An 18,031-nucleotide genomic window follows, 5' to 3' on the forward strand; every position below is an offset into this window, starting at 1 on the left:
CGATCTGCAATGCGAAACTGTAAGTATTCCCGAGAAATTGCAACATATAAAGTGATCTCATCGAGAAATTCATCCTTCAGTGCGACACATCAATGCTGAGTGTATGAGAAGATTTATTGGAAAAAAGTTGCTCTCTCCAAATATAAAAATCGCGAACATGGCAAATCAACTTCAAGCTGGTGAGATTAAGTAAATTCCTTTAAGGCATTCAGGGCTTAACTTATGATGTCTCTCTTGAGCATGCAATGATAAAGAAAGACGAAAGCTTTGGGATTACATCATTTGCGTGGAATTCTTTAAATTTGCACGTTAAGAATGTTATCGCAAAAAACTGTAGTGTGGAATAGCAAGATTTCTCGGTGTAATTTTTAAGAGCCACTGTGAGTTCAACAATTCAACTGATTTTCTCGCTTAATTTAAATATTTCTCCGGTCTCACAGTCACGTTGTGGCAAGAGAAACTGGTTTATTCTTTCACTGAGAGAAAAATCAGAGAAAAATTCTGCGAAATATCACGTGAATTCTTATTTTGAATCCCAATGGAATGTATCAGGGTTAAATTTAAAACACTTTTTGTCACGGAGCACATTTTAGAGAATCAGAGTGAAAGAAGTAAAAGTATTGATTATGTCGCCAAAATTTCCTTCTCTCTCCGTCTTTATAGTGTTTTTCTATGTAATCTGACTTCATTATGATAGACTTAAGATTGTCCTTATTGATTTGTTTTAAATGGCGACAGTGGTGAAAAGTATCTCAGGATTTTACATTGGTTTATACATATAAATTGTAAAATAAGACTCATTTTAATGTAACGAGAAAACACAGAATTTCCTAATACATTCCCATGAGACAGTTTTTCACAATCTTTTCACTAGAGTACACGAAGTATGTGCGGAGAAATTATAAAATGCAATAATATGATATTTTCTAAAGGGCTGCAAATATGAATTTGAACAGATAGAAGGAGCACAGCATATGGATGTTCAGAATTCACGTTCGAAGATGAGATCACTTTTCCATTTTTGCGTACACTTTCACTGAAACTTTCAAAGCCTGATTTTTACCTTTATATTTCGGCCAAAAAGGCGCGACTCTGCCACTAATGCACAAAACAGTCTCTCTCTGTCTCAGGCTTTGTCTCCTCTTGGGGAGGCCACTGCAAATCCTTGGGTCACTCGCTCATTCCCGGCGGAAGACACTCGACGTTCTGTGTGACCAGCAAGAAATTGCCGTGTGCGAGAGTCTCGCGAGCGCGCGAGAGAGATAATTTGAATGTAAATGGCACACACACTTTCAGTTTAAAACGTTTGGTTGGTTGTTCACTTGATGGCTCGGCGATTACGTAAGGTCGAGAAAGGCCGTATGTTGATTTTATATTTATAAGGTATGATGTTGACTCCGGAGAGTTTTTTGAGCAAACACTTGCGATATTTTATCACAAATTGGCCACTTTTCGCTGCTTTTAGTGGGATTTTCTTGCACTCGCGGACTTGAGCACTGTGGAAAGTTCACTTTGCCGGGCGCAATAATCCTTATCAAGCACTTGCAAGGAGATTCACGTGTGGGGCGCACAGCGGTCCCGCAGGGGGCGCGGACACGGGGGTGAATTTGGGGGGCAGGGCGGGGACGGAGTCACGAACTGGAGGAATATGTTGGTGGAATGTCTTATTGAAATAATGATGAACACGACACAGAAGCACTTTCAGCGGCAGACTGAGCTTTTCCCGTGCTCTTCCGTTGAAGTCATTCAGTTGGGGCCTCTGCTCGCTCGGAGTGGGGCTCTGTTTGGTGAATGGAAGGGGGCCCTCCTACTCTTGTTCGACGGCACACATAAATTTGTATTTGTCGACTTACATACAGTCATACGAGAAACAGCATGTGAAGGTGGTTCAAATTGCTGGGAAATTAGCGAAAATATGCGAATTCTACTGTAACCACCATGAATATTTCAAGATTGTCGATCATCCAATTGAACATCCTAAGCAAGTCCAACTTCCTCTTCCACCAAAGAAGTGCTGCGCTTCCTCCTGGACAAATTTCCCCAACTGCGAGCTTCCCATCATTCTCGTGTCATTGAACACATAAAACCACTTCTTTTTACACCGCCTCTCCTTCCCATAAATATTCAGCGGGTTTATTTTTTTTTTTGGCAATGTCTTCAGTTCTCTCTCTTTCGCTCCCCACATCGAGAATATCGCGCGCTTTGACATTGGAAATGAATCATAAATTTAAGAATACAAGTATCTCGTCATCGATCTAGAACCACCTTTTCGCGCCCACCTGAAAGAAAGTTAATTTTCTCACTGATTGACTTTTATTCTTCCCCTGATTTTTGCCCATTAATCAACACACGTTTTTGCCATAATTGAAAGCTCGCACTGTACAAAAGGCGGCAGAAAAAGGAACAACTTTCCCTCCTCAATTTCGGGGAAAAAGGTTTACAAAATACATCGCATCGCGAGCAACGTGATTTAATTACCAATTTATGAACTTGGCGATCTTAAGATTCGATTTAACACGAGTTGGAAGTAAAAAGACTGTAAATCAAGCGTGAATTATTATAAAGAGAAGATTTTGTATTACGCTGAGAGTTTTTAATTAATTGACTGTGTAGTTTGCTCTAAGCTAATTTTTTGATAACCAATAAGCACGAATTTGTACTAAACTCGAGGAGAATTTTGCTCAAATTTCTACTACAATTTATTTTTTTCAATATCTTTAGAATCTTGTTTTGAAATGTTTTTACATGAATTATATTTTTCACGTGAAGATTGTATATTTTATACATGTTTTTTCTGTTAATTCTTCCTTATAATGTATGATTATAAGTAAGAGAAATATTAAAGACCAATAGGTTATCATCATCTTATTCGCAAGATAAGATATTTCTCAGCGGCAAATAAATTGCTTAGTTGCGTGCAATTTCAGATGAAACTTGGACGAAACAATTTTATCTTGTCTATTTAATGCTTAACAATGTTTACAATACATGTTTAAACTTCTTGGATATCGTCTTTCGTGTGTCCATATTATAAAATTCCATCACCCAAAATTACTTTCATGGCCAAGTGAGAATAACACATTGGTAAAAATGGCAAAATTTTGCGGAAATTCATTCATTCATTCATGAGTATCATTGTTTTGCAAATAATTCCTAAAAGACATCATATTTTTTTACCTTGCTTACATTACTCTTACCTCTCCCAAGCCCAAGCGATGCTGACGACAAAATCGAGAAATGGACGGCGGTGAAGATCTTTTGCAATCGTGTCGAGTTCAGTGTCTCTCTGTGAGTTTCTCTGGCCATCCAGACAATGCCTTATTTGTCCACGCCTGACGTCATCCTTCGTGCATGAGCGGCGATCTCGCGCGCCCATTGAAACATGCTCATGGGCCTCGTGAGCCATCAAGGTGAGTGCACAACTTTGTGCCTCTGGGCTTTTCGCATTAATGACATCCGATGGGCAACAAGAGTCCTGCATTTTGGCCAAGTCGCGAGCGTGCGTGTTGATGCCTTTTGGGGGAGCTGAAGGTGATGTAGGTGTCTCCACGTTCTCGATCTCTCCTTCGATGCGTCATTGCTCCTACGCGCTTTTCCAGTCTCTTGTGGGAGAGATTTAACTACATGTCACCTCGTTCAGCTCAATCAGTGCTTGTGTGTCGTTCGAAGTGACTAAAAGTCGTGCTTTGAGTGTTGTGTTTGGTAGAGAAGAGGAAAGAGACGAGAGTAAACATGCCCAGGAGAACCAGGGATGAGGATATTCCCATCAAGATTGGAGGCTGGAATGGGAAGTTTGTGTACGAAAAGCCAACAGTGATCCAGGAGCCCGCGCAGAATGCCCATGGTGAGAGCGAGTCCACGGCCAAGGGCCACCCACGCGAGGCTGGCGACAAGAAGCCCGTCTACGCGACTGGCAATCAATTCTACGGCTACACCACAGAGCCAGAGGTGCTTCCGGTCACGTGGGATGGCACCTTCGCCCCGTCTGGAGGCACTTACTACCGCCCGGAGCGCAACAGGTCGGAAACTTCCCAGTTCTATGGCTTCTGCAGCGAACCCGAGATTCTTCCTGTCCAGTGGAGTGGCAAATTTGAGGTAGATCCCAATGATGTGCGCATTAAACCGGAGAGAAACAGCTCTGACGTCAGAGATTACGCTGATCATCGAAATTTCGTGGAGAGGAAACCCACACAGGAGCAGGACAATGGACAAGAGACACACTAGAAGGATGCCATAAGATCATATGTAATTGATTCTGGGTTGTTTCAGTTTCTTATAAGGGGAGATACACTATTTACAGCAAAGTTAATTTGTCACAAGATATTACATCTTAATCCTAATGAATCCAAGTTCATTCGCAATTAACTCAGTTTCTATATAAAGAAGATTACTGTTGCACTTTTGAGACGCAGATCACATGAGAATCGCGCAATTCAGGGCTTGTCGTTGAGTTGGAATACGAACTTCGCAATTTTCCAGCTAGTTTCATACAACTAATGAAATCTTGAAGTCTTAGCAATCTTTGTTTGTGCACTTAAAGCTGCGACTCTCATGAAAAGCTGCTCTCATCGTTACTATTTATTGTGTTTTTTTCTTTCATTCTTAAAGATTTATATATTTCTTATATATGTTTGTTATTTTATATAATAATTATCTAACGGAAAAAATGAGGCAAACACAAATGCTCGATGTCATTTTCATGAGTTTAATCTTTCTTGGGGAAAAATGAAATTAATTTCGTCTGTTTTAACACATCTGTATAAATTCTAATTGAGCAAAATATATACTTTTCTTGGAGATACTATTAATAAACTGTGTTCTCACTCCGTTGTTCATTAATCGTCTATTTACAGTGGACTCCAATGAAATAGAACATATGGATGTTCACAGTTTTCCAATGCTGATTATTCGTACTGTCTATTTCATTGGCGACCACTGTATTTTACTCGTCGTCAGTGAAAGATTATCACTGAGATTTCAGGAGTTATTTTCAATTCCAACAGACTATCTATGCAGTAGATATCTCTTGGTCTGTATCTATGGTTATAGAAAAATTGGAATAAAGGGACGGATAGCACAAAAATCTCTCATCAACGCTAAATTCTCTTTCGATATTATTCACAAATATATTCACACTTATTTTGAGTAGAAATTGACTACAGTTGACATTGAATTTTGGAGGATTAACCCACAAATGGCGGGCTTTCTACTCACACAGACAACTTTGTCTACAAAATCAATCATGGTCCCAATAAGATATTACATAATTCACGATTATATTTTCTACGAAATTTCCCAAACTCTGTGTCCGTCCAAATGTATGTTAAAGCATCCAGAAACATGGGAGATAAAATTGTAAAAGACGCGCGCTCTTCGTTATAATATTATACACAGATATAGATTCCTTGTCATTCTTTCGTGTCTATACCGACTTGATGGAATTTCAATGAACTGAGAAAAGACGGAAAAAGGATACCGATAGTTTTTGCATAAAATATGTCTTCTCTATCAATATTTTAAGGCACACATTTCTTCTTCTTCTCCTTTCGACAATCTCTCAAGTGTGCTTTTTCTTGGTCCGTGATTTCATGTCAATCAATATGTCTCGATGGTCTCGCGAGTCATTCTCAAAATCTGTTTATAGCATTTGTAGCCTCGCGCTGAAGACACCTTCCTCAGCATGGAAAGAACAATTATCGCCCTAGCTGTATTTGTCTAAATATTAGCAAGAAACATCCTAAATACTCACTGTGTAAAGATAAAAATGTTCTATAAGTTCTAAACACTATTCCAAGTCAAAATTAGAGCTCTAGTATTTCATTCATGTCTTTTTCACAGTTTTTTCCACTTATCAAGAGGGTAAAATTGATAGTTTACTTCTTATGTACACTTGTATAAAGGCTAAATACAATTGCAAATCATGCGTGGTAAAATTTCACTCCATATTCAAAATTTGATGATATTCAGTTGAAGATTGTGCTTATTAGTGAGTCGCGTCACAGCGGGGAAAAAAAACACGCTCCGAGATGTTTTACCAAAAATGCAAAACTGGATTGTTTTATGTGTTTGTGCTAAAAGAGCACCATTGAACTGGAATATTTTCAGTCAATCAACATAAATTGCAAAGCTGGAAAACTTCAATAGATCGATTATCCAGTGATTTCGATTACTGAAATTATTATGAGCCCTCATCAAATGGTATTATGCAGCTCGATATATTGTGACAGAGTGAATCTGTCGATAAAGTGACATGTTAGCCCACAGATTAAGTAATAAAGGAACACTAAATGCAATAACGCAAACCTATTTTGCACACTGTTAGCAATGACGTAGTGATAGTGAACTGAAATTAAAAATTCACTATCTAATCAATAATTCCAATCGCATAATACATTTGTAACTACCGCGGCACGTTTTAGACATCAATTGTGATTTTATTAATTCTATGACGGACCTAAATTGTTGGCAAAAATGCGTGGTTTAATTGACAGATATAAATTGTGCTGGATTTCTATTATTCACACAACCAGATTCACCAAATCTGATTTCAGTTAAGGAGTCTAATATAGAATTTAATTATGGTATGAATGGGAACTATCGTTAGGATCTCTGTTAGCCACAGATTTTCGTTCAATTAGTTGCGAAATTCCACTCATATGTATTCGATTACTACGACGCATGTGGCGAATCACTGTTCTAAAAAGCACCATCTTCAACTGATTAGCCGGTAAAATTCGATGCTTTCCCCGTGACAATTGTGCAGAGAGAGAGTTGCGACGTGGCTTACAGGAACTCCTCGTGGGGCGGCGAGGGCCCCGAGATGGAGAGTGTGGGCAGATTGGCGACCTTCTGGCGCGTCTTCTGGCTCATCTTGGGGGTCGCACTGGCCGTGCTGGTGGTGGTCTCGCCGCTAATTGACGGCACGGCGGCCACGGAGACGACCACGGAAGTGGTCTCGGTGGTGCGGACGTCGGTCTGTGGCGTGTGGCACTCCACCAACTCGAACATCTCCGTGAGGCAATTCTCCGGCTGCCGGATGCTCGAGTTCCAGTTGTGATGCTCTGACAGACGACGCTGAAACAATGGCAAAAGGTCAGGTCAATTTCCGCAGGGGAACAATTGATTCATTGTCGGACAAATTGTGGGGAAATTGCTTAGAAATCCTGCGGGATTGTTTTCTGAAAAGATGCCGGTTATCTCTATACTAAATGATGACAAACTTCTCAAGCGGAAAAGGTGAAACAAAAATATTTGTATTTCACATACACTTTCCTACAGGAAAGTCTTTATGAGCTCTTTGATCACTTCTAAGAAGAGTTTTGAGGCAAAGTGCCACTATTTACTTGACGAAAAGTTCTCTTCAGATTGTTATTTTAGATGCCATAGTGTGTCATTTCGACGACGATGTAAGAAACTAATGGAAAATGCAATAAAGTTACATTTTGTATTTTAAAGTTTGAGCATACGAAAATATTTGTTTTGTTGTCTCCAAAGCTTTAGCCTGAAGTCCTTTTCTTCACATCGACGTAGCAATTTTAAAGAGAATCATCAGTTATCGAGATTGAGAGCTTTTGGCAGATTTCATCGCAAGTATGCACCTATTATTTTTACCGTTTCAGCACATTCAAACATAACTTTGAAGGGATGTAAGAAATGGCTGAATAAAAACATTAAACATACAATAACATGAAACATTTTGGAAAGGAATGTTTAAGCTTACTTTATTAAAAAATTCATTTTGCTGAAAATTACCCATAAACTCTGCCTTCATTCTCACTCTCTAACGCCTTTTCTTCTTTGTAATTCTCATTTCCACTCATAAATTTGACCCCACAAGGTGTCTTCTCGCAGCCCTGTTAAGTCTTCCGTGCGAGAAGCCCCAAATTTGCAGGGAAATTGATTGAATTACCCAATCAGGCCTCAACAACTCAACTTCTCCCCACCGGAAGACTCACCCTCTGGTCCACAGACGTGATGTTCTCCGCGCTGCGCGCCTTCCGGCACAAGACACTCTGCGAGCCGTAGCGCCTCAGGAACTCAATTGAGTCGAATCCCTTTCCTTCTGACGACACAAAGATCGCCGAGTTGATCCTGTTCCGCGTGCAGCGATCCTCAATGACGGTGGATTGCTCTTCTGGCCAGTGTTGTCGGAAATACGACTGAAAGCAAGAGTGTGGGCTTAAGTTTAGTTTGGCGCCTCGCGTGAGTGGTAAGAGAATAAAAACTATTGCAATTGAATTCGTGAGCTCGTGAAGTTTTACATCTTGTGAACTCTATGAGTTTTGTCATAACAAGAAAGCCAACACAAGTCGCAAAAGAAACAAATTACAATTCGGGTGTTGACACAGCAGTGAGATTTTTCCATCTTTCATCATCATCATCATCCAATTCTCTCCTTCGTAACATCTCTCGCCTTTCTAATTGAATTTAACAGAGAAGCTTCGGTGCTGTTCTTCAACATGTTGTGTACACACAGTAATTAATTGTTTGTACATGAATTCAGTGTGAGTCAAATTGTGGGTGCAAATTTAAATTAGAACATTTCGCCATTCAGAATGAGAGTTTTCCAGGCTGTTGCCAATAATAATTGCTTCAGTGGGCACTTTTTGTACATAAAGAATGCTATTTCCCTATTTTTTCTTGCTTATCTAGGACAAATACAATACAAATAGTATATATATATTCATCTAGCAGAAATAACAACAGCGACAACCAAAATTACTCATACAAAAAATTTTCCTTACAAGCTTTGCTGAAATGTGATTGTGACTTAGAGACTAAAAATGAACTAATATCTAATTTGTACAATAGTAAGATAAATCAATTACTTTATCTGTCATTTCGCTAACATCGTCATTTATTTTATAAGTTGCAGTTGGATTTTTAACCATCATTAAGTTTTTATTCTACCTATAAATCGTAAAGTATTATTCTTACTTTTAGCATCATTACATCATGAATCTCAATGTTTCATACACAAACTACATCATATGTTATGTATTTTCATTTTATAAATGCTTTATGTGAGAAATGTACATTGACTCAAGGGGCGAATAGCATCTTCACTGCCAGCAATTGCCGGCGAATTAATATGAGTCCATCGTCCTTTTGCACCTCATAAATCACCTTAAGTGGCACTGGGAGGATCTTGTGGGTGATTTAAAGCCAAAGGAGTTATCCTCCTAATGGCCAACTGTTTTCATTTTAAATTTACGATGCACGGCGCAAAAGCGCGTCCCATTGTAAGATTGCAAGGCACGTTTTCTAAAGACACTCTGCGAGTTATCGATTTTGATGAATAGTAAAGAAAGAAATGAACACACTGGGAATTTTTGAGAGGAAATTTCAGAGCACACACGCGCTGATTGTATTGCACATTACTAGTTGTCAGAAGAATAGGGTGTGCGATAAGAATTCCTTGAAATGATAGTTCATCGGGAATGAAATAGAGCATTTAGGACAACTAAATATTGTAATAAGATTTCAGAGAAGTAGAATTTTTAAGAGCGATAGACTGAATATTGGGAAGAAAAGCTATGCTCAATATAAGTAAACTGACTTAAGTAGTGCTTTTGAAAGTGATTAGACAACGTAGAATTAAATCTTCAATGAATACAGGAAAACAGAAAGAATCTCGGGATGAAACCCTTAGAAACACTCATAATGAGTATAAGCATAAGGCTTAGAAAACAGAACTCATCATATGGTTTATGGTATAGTCTAGTAAAACTAGAATAGCAAACATTGATCTGGCTAAGACAAACGCAACAGTTTTACTCTAAATAGAATAAAACCGAACAGAAATGGTTTTTCTTTCTCTCAAAGCGCATTGTGATCTGATCATGCAAAAGGCTCTCAGATGGCTTTGGAAACGTAGGTAAAATGACAATGGATTTGAAATAGGGTTTTTCAGCTACTTTCATTATTGCAATCATTGGAGTCATCTATAGATATTTTTGCTACAACAGCAAAGATCTGAACAGAGAACCTCAGCTAATATCTAAGTTTTGACGAGTCAAGCTTAATGGTTTCGGTGAGCAAGAAGATTATAATAACTGAGAGAATTGAATAGAGGAGACACCATTACACAAACCTAATTGGGGAGCCTTCATCAAAACATCATGCAAAAACACATTTCCGCAAACCACAATGTTTTAATAGAATTTGCGGTGACGCTTGGTGATGAAGCTTGCGCAGCGCCAAATGTGGCGCACCCTGTGGAAAACTACAGTAGTTGAATCTTTAAGAATATCTTTTTATACGTGTTGTCTGGCAATAATGGCAATCGCAAGAGGAGTTCGTGATGATTCAAATGCCTCGTGCTATTCACCCCTTGGGGCTCTTCTGCTCCTCCGCATTCACTATCGTATGAGAGGGCGGGCAGGCAGGGGATTTTATGATTGCCCAGCATTCGCCAGATTGCTCTCCGGCACTCTCTAATGCAAAAGGAAATGAATGCTGATGGACGTCCCTGGGCAATCCTCTGTACAGTTGACTGAGAGAGAGATAGAGGGCTTTTTGGGGTGGTATACAAAATCCCTTGCCAAACATGGTCAGATGGTGAGATGGTAAAACACAGTGTGACGATGATTTGTGGGTGCATGACTTGGTGTCTGCTCACTTACGCGCAATTCGACATCTTCGTCTATGCCCACCGGCTGTTCCCGCGAGCATCTGGAGCGGCTGGAGCGCGAGTAGCGCTGCTGCCGGAACCTGCGGATACGCTGCTGTTGGGTGAGATGCGGCCGATGGTGGCTCAGCTCCATGTGCTAGCTCTCCGTGTCCGCGCGATGCAGCAGGGCGAACTGGCAGCCGCAGTCGCGCGAGTCCCGCGAGCGCCGCGGGCAATGGAAACAGCGATCCAGCAGGCCGCAGCCCTCACAGCGCGGCAGGAACTTTCAGGAAGACCAGCCACACATTGGTTTTCTTGTACATCAACACTACTTAGGGGACGCAATCTACACGCGGCGGACATCCGAAACTCACACACGCCTAAACTCACATCGCTCCCGCGGAAGCTTCCACAACTTCTCGCCATCCTCTCTAGGACTTCTGTTGTCTGGCATTTGAGTGTATCTTTCTCACGCAACGCACTCGTCACTCTCGCTCACGGAAGTATTTATAGAAGAGCGTTCTGTGAGTGTGAATTTGATAAAGGAAGTTCAAGGGTTTCTCGCACATTCTTGCGCCATCAAGTCTGTTGAGGCAACTTCTGCTTCTTTTTTTCTTGCTACAACTTGAGAAACAATTCTCGAGTCGTCGAGCGCGGAGTTGGAGTTCAAAGGGAAGAAAAACATCCCTCAGGTCAGATTTGCATGACTTTCAGCATTTCGCTATTTTCACTGCCAACAGTTCAACCAGTGACTGCACTCTTGTCAAAGATATGAGCAGCTAAGCTAAAGTGCTGTGGCTAAAGTACTTGTCTAATTAGATCGCTACGGTTTTGGATTCACTGTAGCGCGCTTCAATTGATACTTTACTATTTGACTATTTCTTCCCACAGTACTCACAGCGCTGCAGCTGAGTAACCTTCATATTTTCTCACTTTCCGAGGTTTAGTCAGCAAAGACTGAAGTTCCTGAGAATTCTGAGAATTTCTGCCCTTATTCGCCGTCTGTAACAAAGAATCTTGAACAATGCTGCCACTATTTTACACAAATAATACATGAACTTTTCGCATTTCATTCTTAATTGTTATGCTAAGATATGAAAATTTTAGGTAAAAAAGAGGATTTATTGTTTGATTTGCATTCAGAAATTTGAGAATTTCGCTCATTAAGAGATTGTTTTTCACATTGCCATGGAATCTAAAAAAACCATAAATAGATTTCTAAACGATTTTTGGACCAGAATGGTCTGTATATCACTATTCCATAATTTCATATCTTGACCTTATGGAGTCACTGGTCGTGAGCTTTTAAGCTCACTACAGTTTATATTTGTTGAAATTACACTTTGGATCATCCACAGAAGCTAATTTGTAGCATGTAGCGCTCTCATAAAAGGTCATGTTTAAATTGCATCCTTAAATCCGCTAAAAGGATAAAACAATGCATTTTTTTCCGTGTAATTAGCAAACGAGTAGAAAATTCCATTAGACGACATTTCAACACGCCAACAAAGGTGAGAAATGGGACAAAAGCCATCCCACGCGGACACATAAATCAGGTCAGTGACATTAAAATTACTTAAGAAAATACTTGGAATTATAAGAAGAAGAAAAAGTTGCCTGAATATCGAATGACTGACACGCAATTGACCATCATTTTCTAATCTCCCCTTTATGAATAATGTGCTGTCAACAGACTTTTCCTCAAATTCGTGTGAGTCCACTTGAAATTATTGTAATTAGAATACCCGGTAAACATTTCACATTTATTTGTGGTGGGCGCAAAGCGAATGACGGGAAAAACATGCTTTTATTAAAATTACTACTCGACACATTTCAATTATATTAAAATTCGATTTATGATAGGAGAAGAACTCACGGGACACACTCAATCCAGAGCCACAGAGCCTGATGGGTTTGAGTTATTAGGAGAGGTGTGGAATGAGGGCATGAACTCACCTGGTGCGAGTGTTGTCCGTTGCAGGCGCCGGAAGAGCAGCCTGTGCCCGGGACTTTGAGGCCCTGCTCTTGCTTGTAGTCGGGCTGATATGGAAGTAGCATGCGAATTTTGCCCCAGCGATTGAAAAAGAGCGCGATAGCTCCGGCCCAGACGAACAAAACTAGCACTACGATGCCCACCTCAACGCCCCGTATCTGCAAGGTAATGCAGATTATCAAGAGATGGGAAGAAATGTGGAGTTCTGATAAACCTACCGTTGGAAGTTCTCTTGTTGTGGAGTTATTGGTCAGGTTGCCATATTCATCGTAGGCTCCTAATATGGGATAATTAACGTCTGCGATGCCCTGAGACGACATTGGAGAGCCCACGGGACCGAAAGAGTTACCCAAAGCACCAGAACCCTGGTGAGGAGACGACTTTGGTGGCTCTGCAAGGCGGATTAGCGTAATCCACAGTGTTGAAAAGCCAATTATGGAATTGCAAACTCACCCAGAGTGCGAAATACTATCGGACGACTTCTGTACTTCTTTCCGTTAAACAGCGCCGCAACGGTGAGTTGATATTGTTTGTCGGGCAGCAAGTTGATGAGAGTGACTGCTTCGCTGTTGCCCGCGACTTCGGCCACAACCCTGTAACTTGATATAATGGCCTTTCTGTTATTTTTCCATTTTCACACGAGAAATAACACTAATTATTATCCACCCTCACAACATTTTATCTTAATGGGAAGTGTGCCTCATGAATTCACGATGCCTTCAAAGGGTAGATGTCTTATCTCTAATTTATTGATCATGTTTCTACATGAGATCCATGAGAATTGATAGTCGTGTGAGAGGACAAACCCATCTTCCTTCTCCATTTCCCGATGCTGACAAATTCAACTGGCTGTTGCAATGGAAAATGCAATTCACACTCGACCATTAATTTCAGCACGTTGAGGAAAATTGAGAGGACTGAATCGCATTCCCGCAATCGATTATCACGCGGACGGTTTCAGAATTCACTGGCTTATAATCTCTCTCTCTCCCTCTGTCACTTTAATGTGGTTTCCCAGCGTTTTCCCACCAATGAATCTCGCACGACTCCAAAACCGAATATACCATCGATAGGGACGAAGAGTGTCCCTTTTATATCACTCAAATTTCTCTGGGGATGATTATTTTATGTATTGACTCACACGGAAAAAATCGAGTATCAGTGATGTTTCATCTAATTTTAAAAGCATAATAAATAAGTGCATGTCTCACTTATGTTCCATTTGTGTGTGCTCAAATACAACCGTGAAAAAACAACTAGTTGACTTTAACGATTTTCCTAACATTTTACCACGCACAGGGTGTGCCACAGAAGCTGTATAATCGCCACTAAAATTGAGTTTACTCCGTTTACTCTAATTAAATAGGCAAAAAATTAAATCTGCAATGACTTTTGGCTCGGTTTTGAGTAGTGCTTTCAACAGATAAATGCAATAAAAATTCTTTAAAGTCAGACTCTAGTCTCTGTAAATTCTTTTTTCATAACAATTGTTAATTATAGTTATCTTGCATTCACATTAATGAGACTTGAGAATTGTGTTTTTGTTTCATGACTTTATAAGATATTAATGATAAAAATTAGTACTCAAAATTAAATTAATTCAGAATGATCAGTACAACAAAGTGTTTACCAGTGTCGTCAATAAATTTCAGGCTGCAATTTAATCTGAAGCGCAGTTTCATGCCTTTCATGAAGCTATGAACTTGATTGTTTCTCCGAACTTAGACAAACACCGATTTCTGAGAACTTATTGATTAGTTCAATTGCAAATGCAAATGAGTGTTTTCAATTGGCCACCATTTACGCCACACCCTGTATCGTGTATTGGTATTGTAATTACAGAACAAATTTTCCCCAATAAATATTCTTTATCAGGAACGCATACACTTTACACAGCGCCTCGTGGCCCCATTCCAAGACAGAATGGGCGGCCTTTCGCCCTTCTGTCCGATGTACGTGGGCAATTGATTGCCTCACCGCAAATGGTCAAATCGATACACAAAGAAGAGGGACATACAAGAGAGTCTCACCAGTTCTTTTTCTTCCCTTTTCACATCACTGATTTATTGACTGCGGGGATCAAAAATTGACGGAGATTCTTTGGGCCACTGAAAGAAAACACCACACATTTTTCGGGGAAATTGCACGGAGATTGGACGCTATTTATAAAAATCAATTTGAAATTTTTTGGCTCAATTTCACAAGATATCTTTTTACCAAAAAAAAAATAGAGAAGAAGTGACTTTCACATTTGATTTGGGAGTCACGAATGTCCCATCAATGATTTATAGCACTTGCCGAATTTCTTTTTAGAGCAATATAAATTCGAGGAGACAGCAATGGATATAAAGAATGCACTCCTTCGCGGATTGATTGACTCTGACCGAACTGCTTGGATGCCTATTTCCGTCTACCGAGCCTTGCTCACGAATGCGGAGAGTGTCTTTGGGGTTGGAGGGAAGACAGCCCGATGCTCGTGTGGTCATTTAGATACGCCACTTGCCTTGTATGTAATTTGTTAAGGACACAATCATAAAGGACACCGAGACTCCACATCAACCATTTATCGCGCGCGCTACCGATAATTTTATTCGGTCGAGGACTCCATCTTCCAAGGAGATTCAATCTAATTCAATACGTCGCACTTGTGCCAATTGATCCTCAATCAGGTTACACGCTTTTGTGCCCTCTTGAGACCCTCCAAATCAATTTTCCATGCTGATTTGAGCAATTTCCACTGATTCAATCGTCTTCCATTGTTGATTTTCCACGCCACGAATTAATTTGATAAGCCTGAAAATTCACCTCCTGAGCTTTATTTGAGCTTTAAAGCACTTTAAATCCCCTCAGAATTTCCCTTTTTCTCGGCTTTCGCACATTTACATTCCCGTTTTTGTACTGAAGGAGTTTCCTCCTGAATAATTAATTTCATCGGTTACACTAAGCCCAATTCGAATGTGAACATCAAAGAAAAAAATGTTAAAAAGCATCCACTTTGCATAATTTATGCTGACCTGGGATTTCTGTAGCAAACTGAATTTGAAGCTTAACTCAAGTACTCAGAAAATGATATGGCAGATATGATTTTGTTATACAAAAACTTTTAGACACCTTTTACAGATTTTCAGCCTCTTGTTGAATATTAAAACTGGGGAATGTTTAGGTGAATATATTACTGACATTTTGCCATTTCTTACACTCAGTTACGCCATTTTGCGACATTTTCTAAATCAAATGATTAGGAAAGATGTGATATTATATTGCAGCATTAGAAATTGCACACTCTCCTTTCAAATGTAATTTTCTTCATTTAATTGGAGAGAGTGCAAATTTATGTTGACTTAATTTCAGTACTTAAATATTCTGGCATGAAAGATAATTAATCATGCAACATTTTGATGAAAGTTTCCTCCCTTCAATGTTCAGTTAGGATATGATTTGTTGACTTCGGAAAGCTGACAAACTTTCCATAATATTATGTATATCTGATGGAGGATAAATATATTTGAAAGAATTCCTTGTATGTCAGCCCCATCAATCAATAGACTGCCAACGAGCAGTGCTTGAATAAAGACAGCCTCTAAAATCCTCCTCTTTTATAGCTTTTTGCATGCATAAATGCCACAATTTACAACCGCTTTGATATTTTCCTTTCAATTGTCTGTGGAGGAGCCGTCAAACTTGCCAAGGAAAACAAATTTTATCACGTCAAACTGAGAGATAATCTGCCAAAGGATTGCTTCTCAATTAACCTGCCTTGACAGTGGGTGTAAATTCTGCGGGAAGCACCGATAAATATCATCTGGCATATTTTTTCGTGGGGAAAAGTAGGCACATAAAAAATGCAAGAGAAAAAGGGGCGCGCGATTGAAAGTCAGATGAAATGCGACAGCAAATGGATGGGAAAGTAGCTTTTACCTGGCATCAGTTGGTTTGTACACAACATCGTACTTCGAAATATTCGTCGAGTTGTTGTAGTTGAGTAATGTTTGCCAAGAGACTTTAACTGAGGTTGGCGAGAGGAAGGTCACTGTTAAATTCTCAGGAGCAAATGATGAGAAGGAACCTTGAAGGAAAATGAAGGCAAAATAGATTAGATAATATTTTTTCTGGATGTTTTGTCTAATCTACGAAAGTATTCAATTTCAGCTTTCTCCCTGTGATGAACTGTTTAGAATTTCAATGCAGCAAACTATAAATTTGCCGAAGATTAAGACTATTTTGTAATTTTCGCAATATATCCGTCGAAATTGCTTAATAAAGTTCTTTATTTTATTGCCACATCGTTATTACATCTTTCTACTACTACTTGAAATTTTTTTTCAATAAGTTCCTAAACTCAAATTTGTCTCTTTTGAAACTACTTTTTGAGAAAGATTAAAGAAAAGTTTCTTGATCAAACCACAACTTTCAGGTCATTCAATTGAATTTTATGTACTCACCAACAATAACGACATAGACGACTAACAGTGTGGCCAAAACGAGCATCTCGGTGGCCTCTAAGTGGAGCCTCTGGAGAAATGGAGCCAAGTCATCTGTTCCTGGCGCTGATCAAGGAGGCTCGCAGTACGTTAAGCAAAAAGCCCTCGAGGAATGCAAGCTCCACAAGTAATGCCTTGTGGCTGACCCGATATTTCACATTTACATTAAAAATTCACTGTAATCGATCCGCGCATTACTTGAGAGGTTGAATGGAAACAATAGCGCGAGAGGCTCTCTTGTCTCCTAACAATTTCCACTCACATCCACAACATGTGTAGCTCCGCGCGGGCGGAAATCAATAGTTCTCCTATCCCTCATTTTCCGGGCGCATTCTTACTAATTTATTCTGTATTATACTTTCTTTAGAGGATGTCAAAATCCACTGTTGGCTTTCTCTGGCTCTTATTTTTCAATCAATATTCACATTAACTTCCATTGTAACTGCCAAAGGTCCCTTCTTTTATGTACGAGCGTCTGTTTTCCCTCCAAATGAACACTTTAATTAATTTTATCACCACTGATATATACCTAAATACGCCACCAATTGTCCCTTTTCCTCACCCATTTCACAAAGTTTGACTTTATATCTGCAAATAAGAAGCATTTTGAATTATATTCACTCACTGTGGATTTGTCATTAAACTTTTAATTTATTCCCCGCGCAAACACCGAAAAACATCCTCACTTCCGAGGGTAATTATTTCAGTAGGGAATAAATTAAAATAGCGTGACACCCAAGAATAAATACCATCACCAGAAATTCAATACAACTTGCAACTGAAAACCTTCGCTTCATCTCTCATTTCACCACTCGTCAGACCTCCAATAATATTTGAAGCCAAATTTTAGCCGAAGAAAACTCATCCACTTAAATAACACTGCCACAACCTTTTTGCACTCTTTTGATGTTTCCACCAGAATTTTTCACATTGAGCATCGTAAAA

General features: G+C 39.5%; 2 protein-coding genes across 3 annotated transcripts; one reads left to right on the forward strand and one right to left on the reverse strand.

The window, feature by feature from the left end:
* The first annotated feature begins 3,553 nt into the window (after positions 1 to 3,553).
* Positions 3,554 to 4,229, forward strand: LOC132259934 (uncharacterized). The gene has a single exon (XM_059757767.1). It carries the CDS (start codon positions 3,733 to 3,735, stop codon positions 4,222 to 4,224), a length of 492 nt encoding a protein of 163 aa, XP_059613750.1. The 5' UTR covers positions 3,554 to 3,732; the 3' UTR covers positions 4,225 to 4,229.
* Positions 4,230 to 6,771: 2,542 nt separating this feature from the next.
* Positions 6,772 to 17,147, reverse strand: LOC132259933 (uncharacterized). Of its 2 annotated transcripts, none has more exons than XM_059757766.1 (7): positions 17,048 to 17,147; positions 16,524 to 16,671; positions 13,059 to 13,198; positions 12,824 to 12,996; positions 12,569 to 12,763; positions 7,956 to 8,159; positions 6,772 to 7,074 (listed from the first exon to the last, which is right to left on the reverse strand). In XM_059757766.1, exons 1-7 carry the CDS (start codon positions 17,091 to 17,093, stop codon positions 6,784 to 6,786), a joined length of 1,197 nt encoding a protein of 398 aa, XP_059613749.1. In that variant the 5' UTR covers positions 17,094 to 17,147; the 3' UTR covers positions 6,772 to 6,783. The 2 variants fall into 2 exon arrangements, with proteins under 2 accessions (XP_059613749.1, XP_059613748.1); XM_059757765.1 differs by having other exon boundaries at positions 13,059 to 13,204.
* Positions 17,148 to 18,031: the final 884 nt, after the last annotated feature.

Source organism: Phlebotomus argentipes, unplaced genomic scaffold (genome assembly GCF_947086385.1).
Source record: "Phlebotomus argentipes unplaced genomic scaffold, Phlebotomus argentipes genome assembly scaffold_18, whole genome shotgun sequence".
NCBI classification, from domain to species: Eukaryota; Metazoa; Arthropoda; class Insecta; order Diptera; family Psychodidae; genus Phlebotomus; species Phlebotomus argentipes.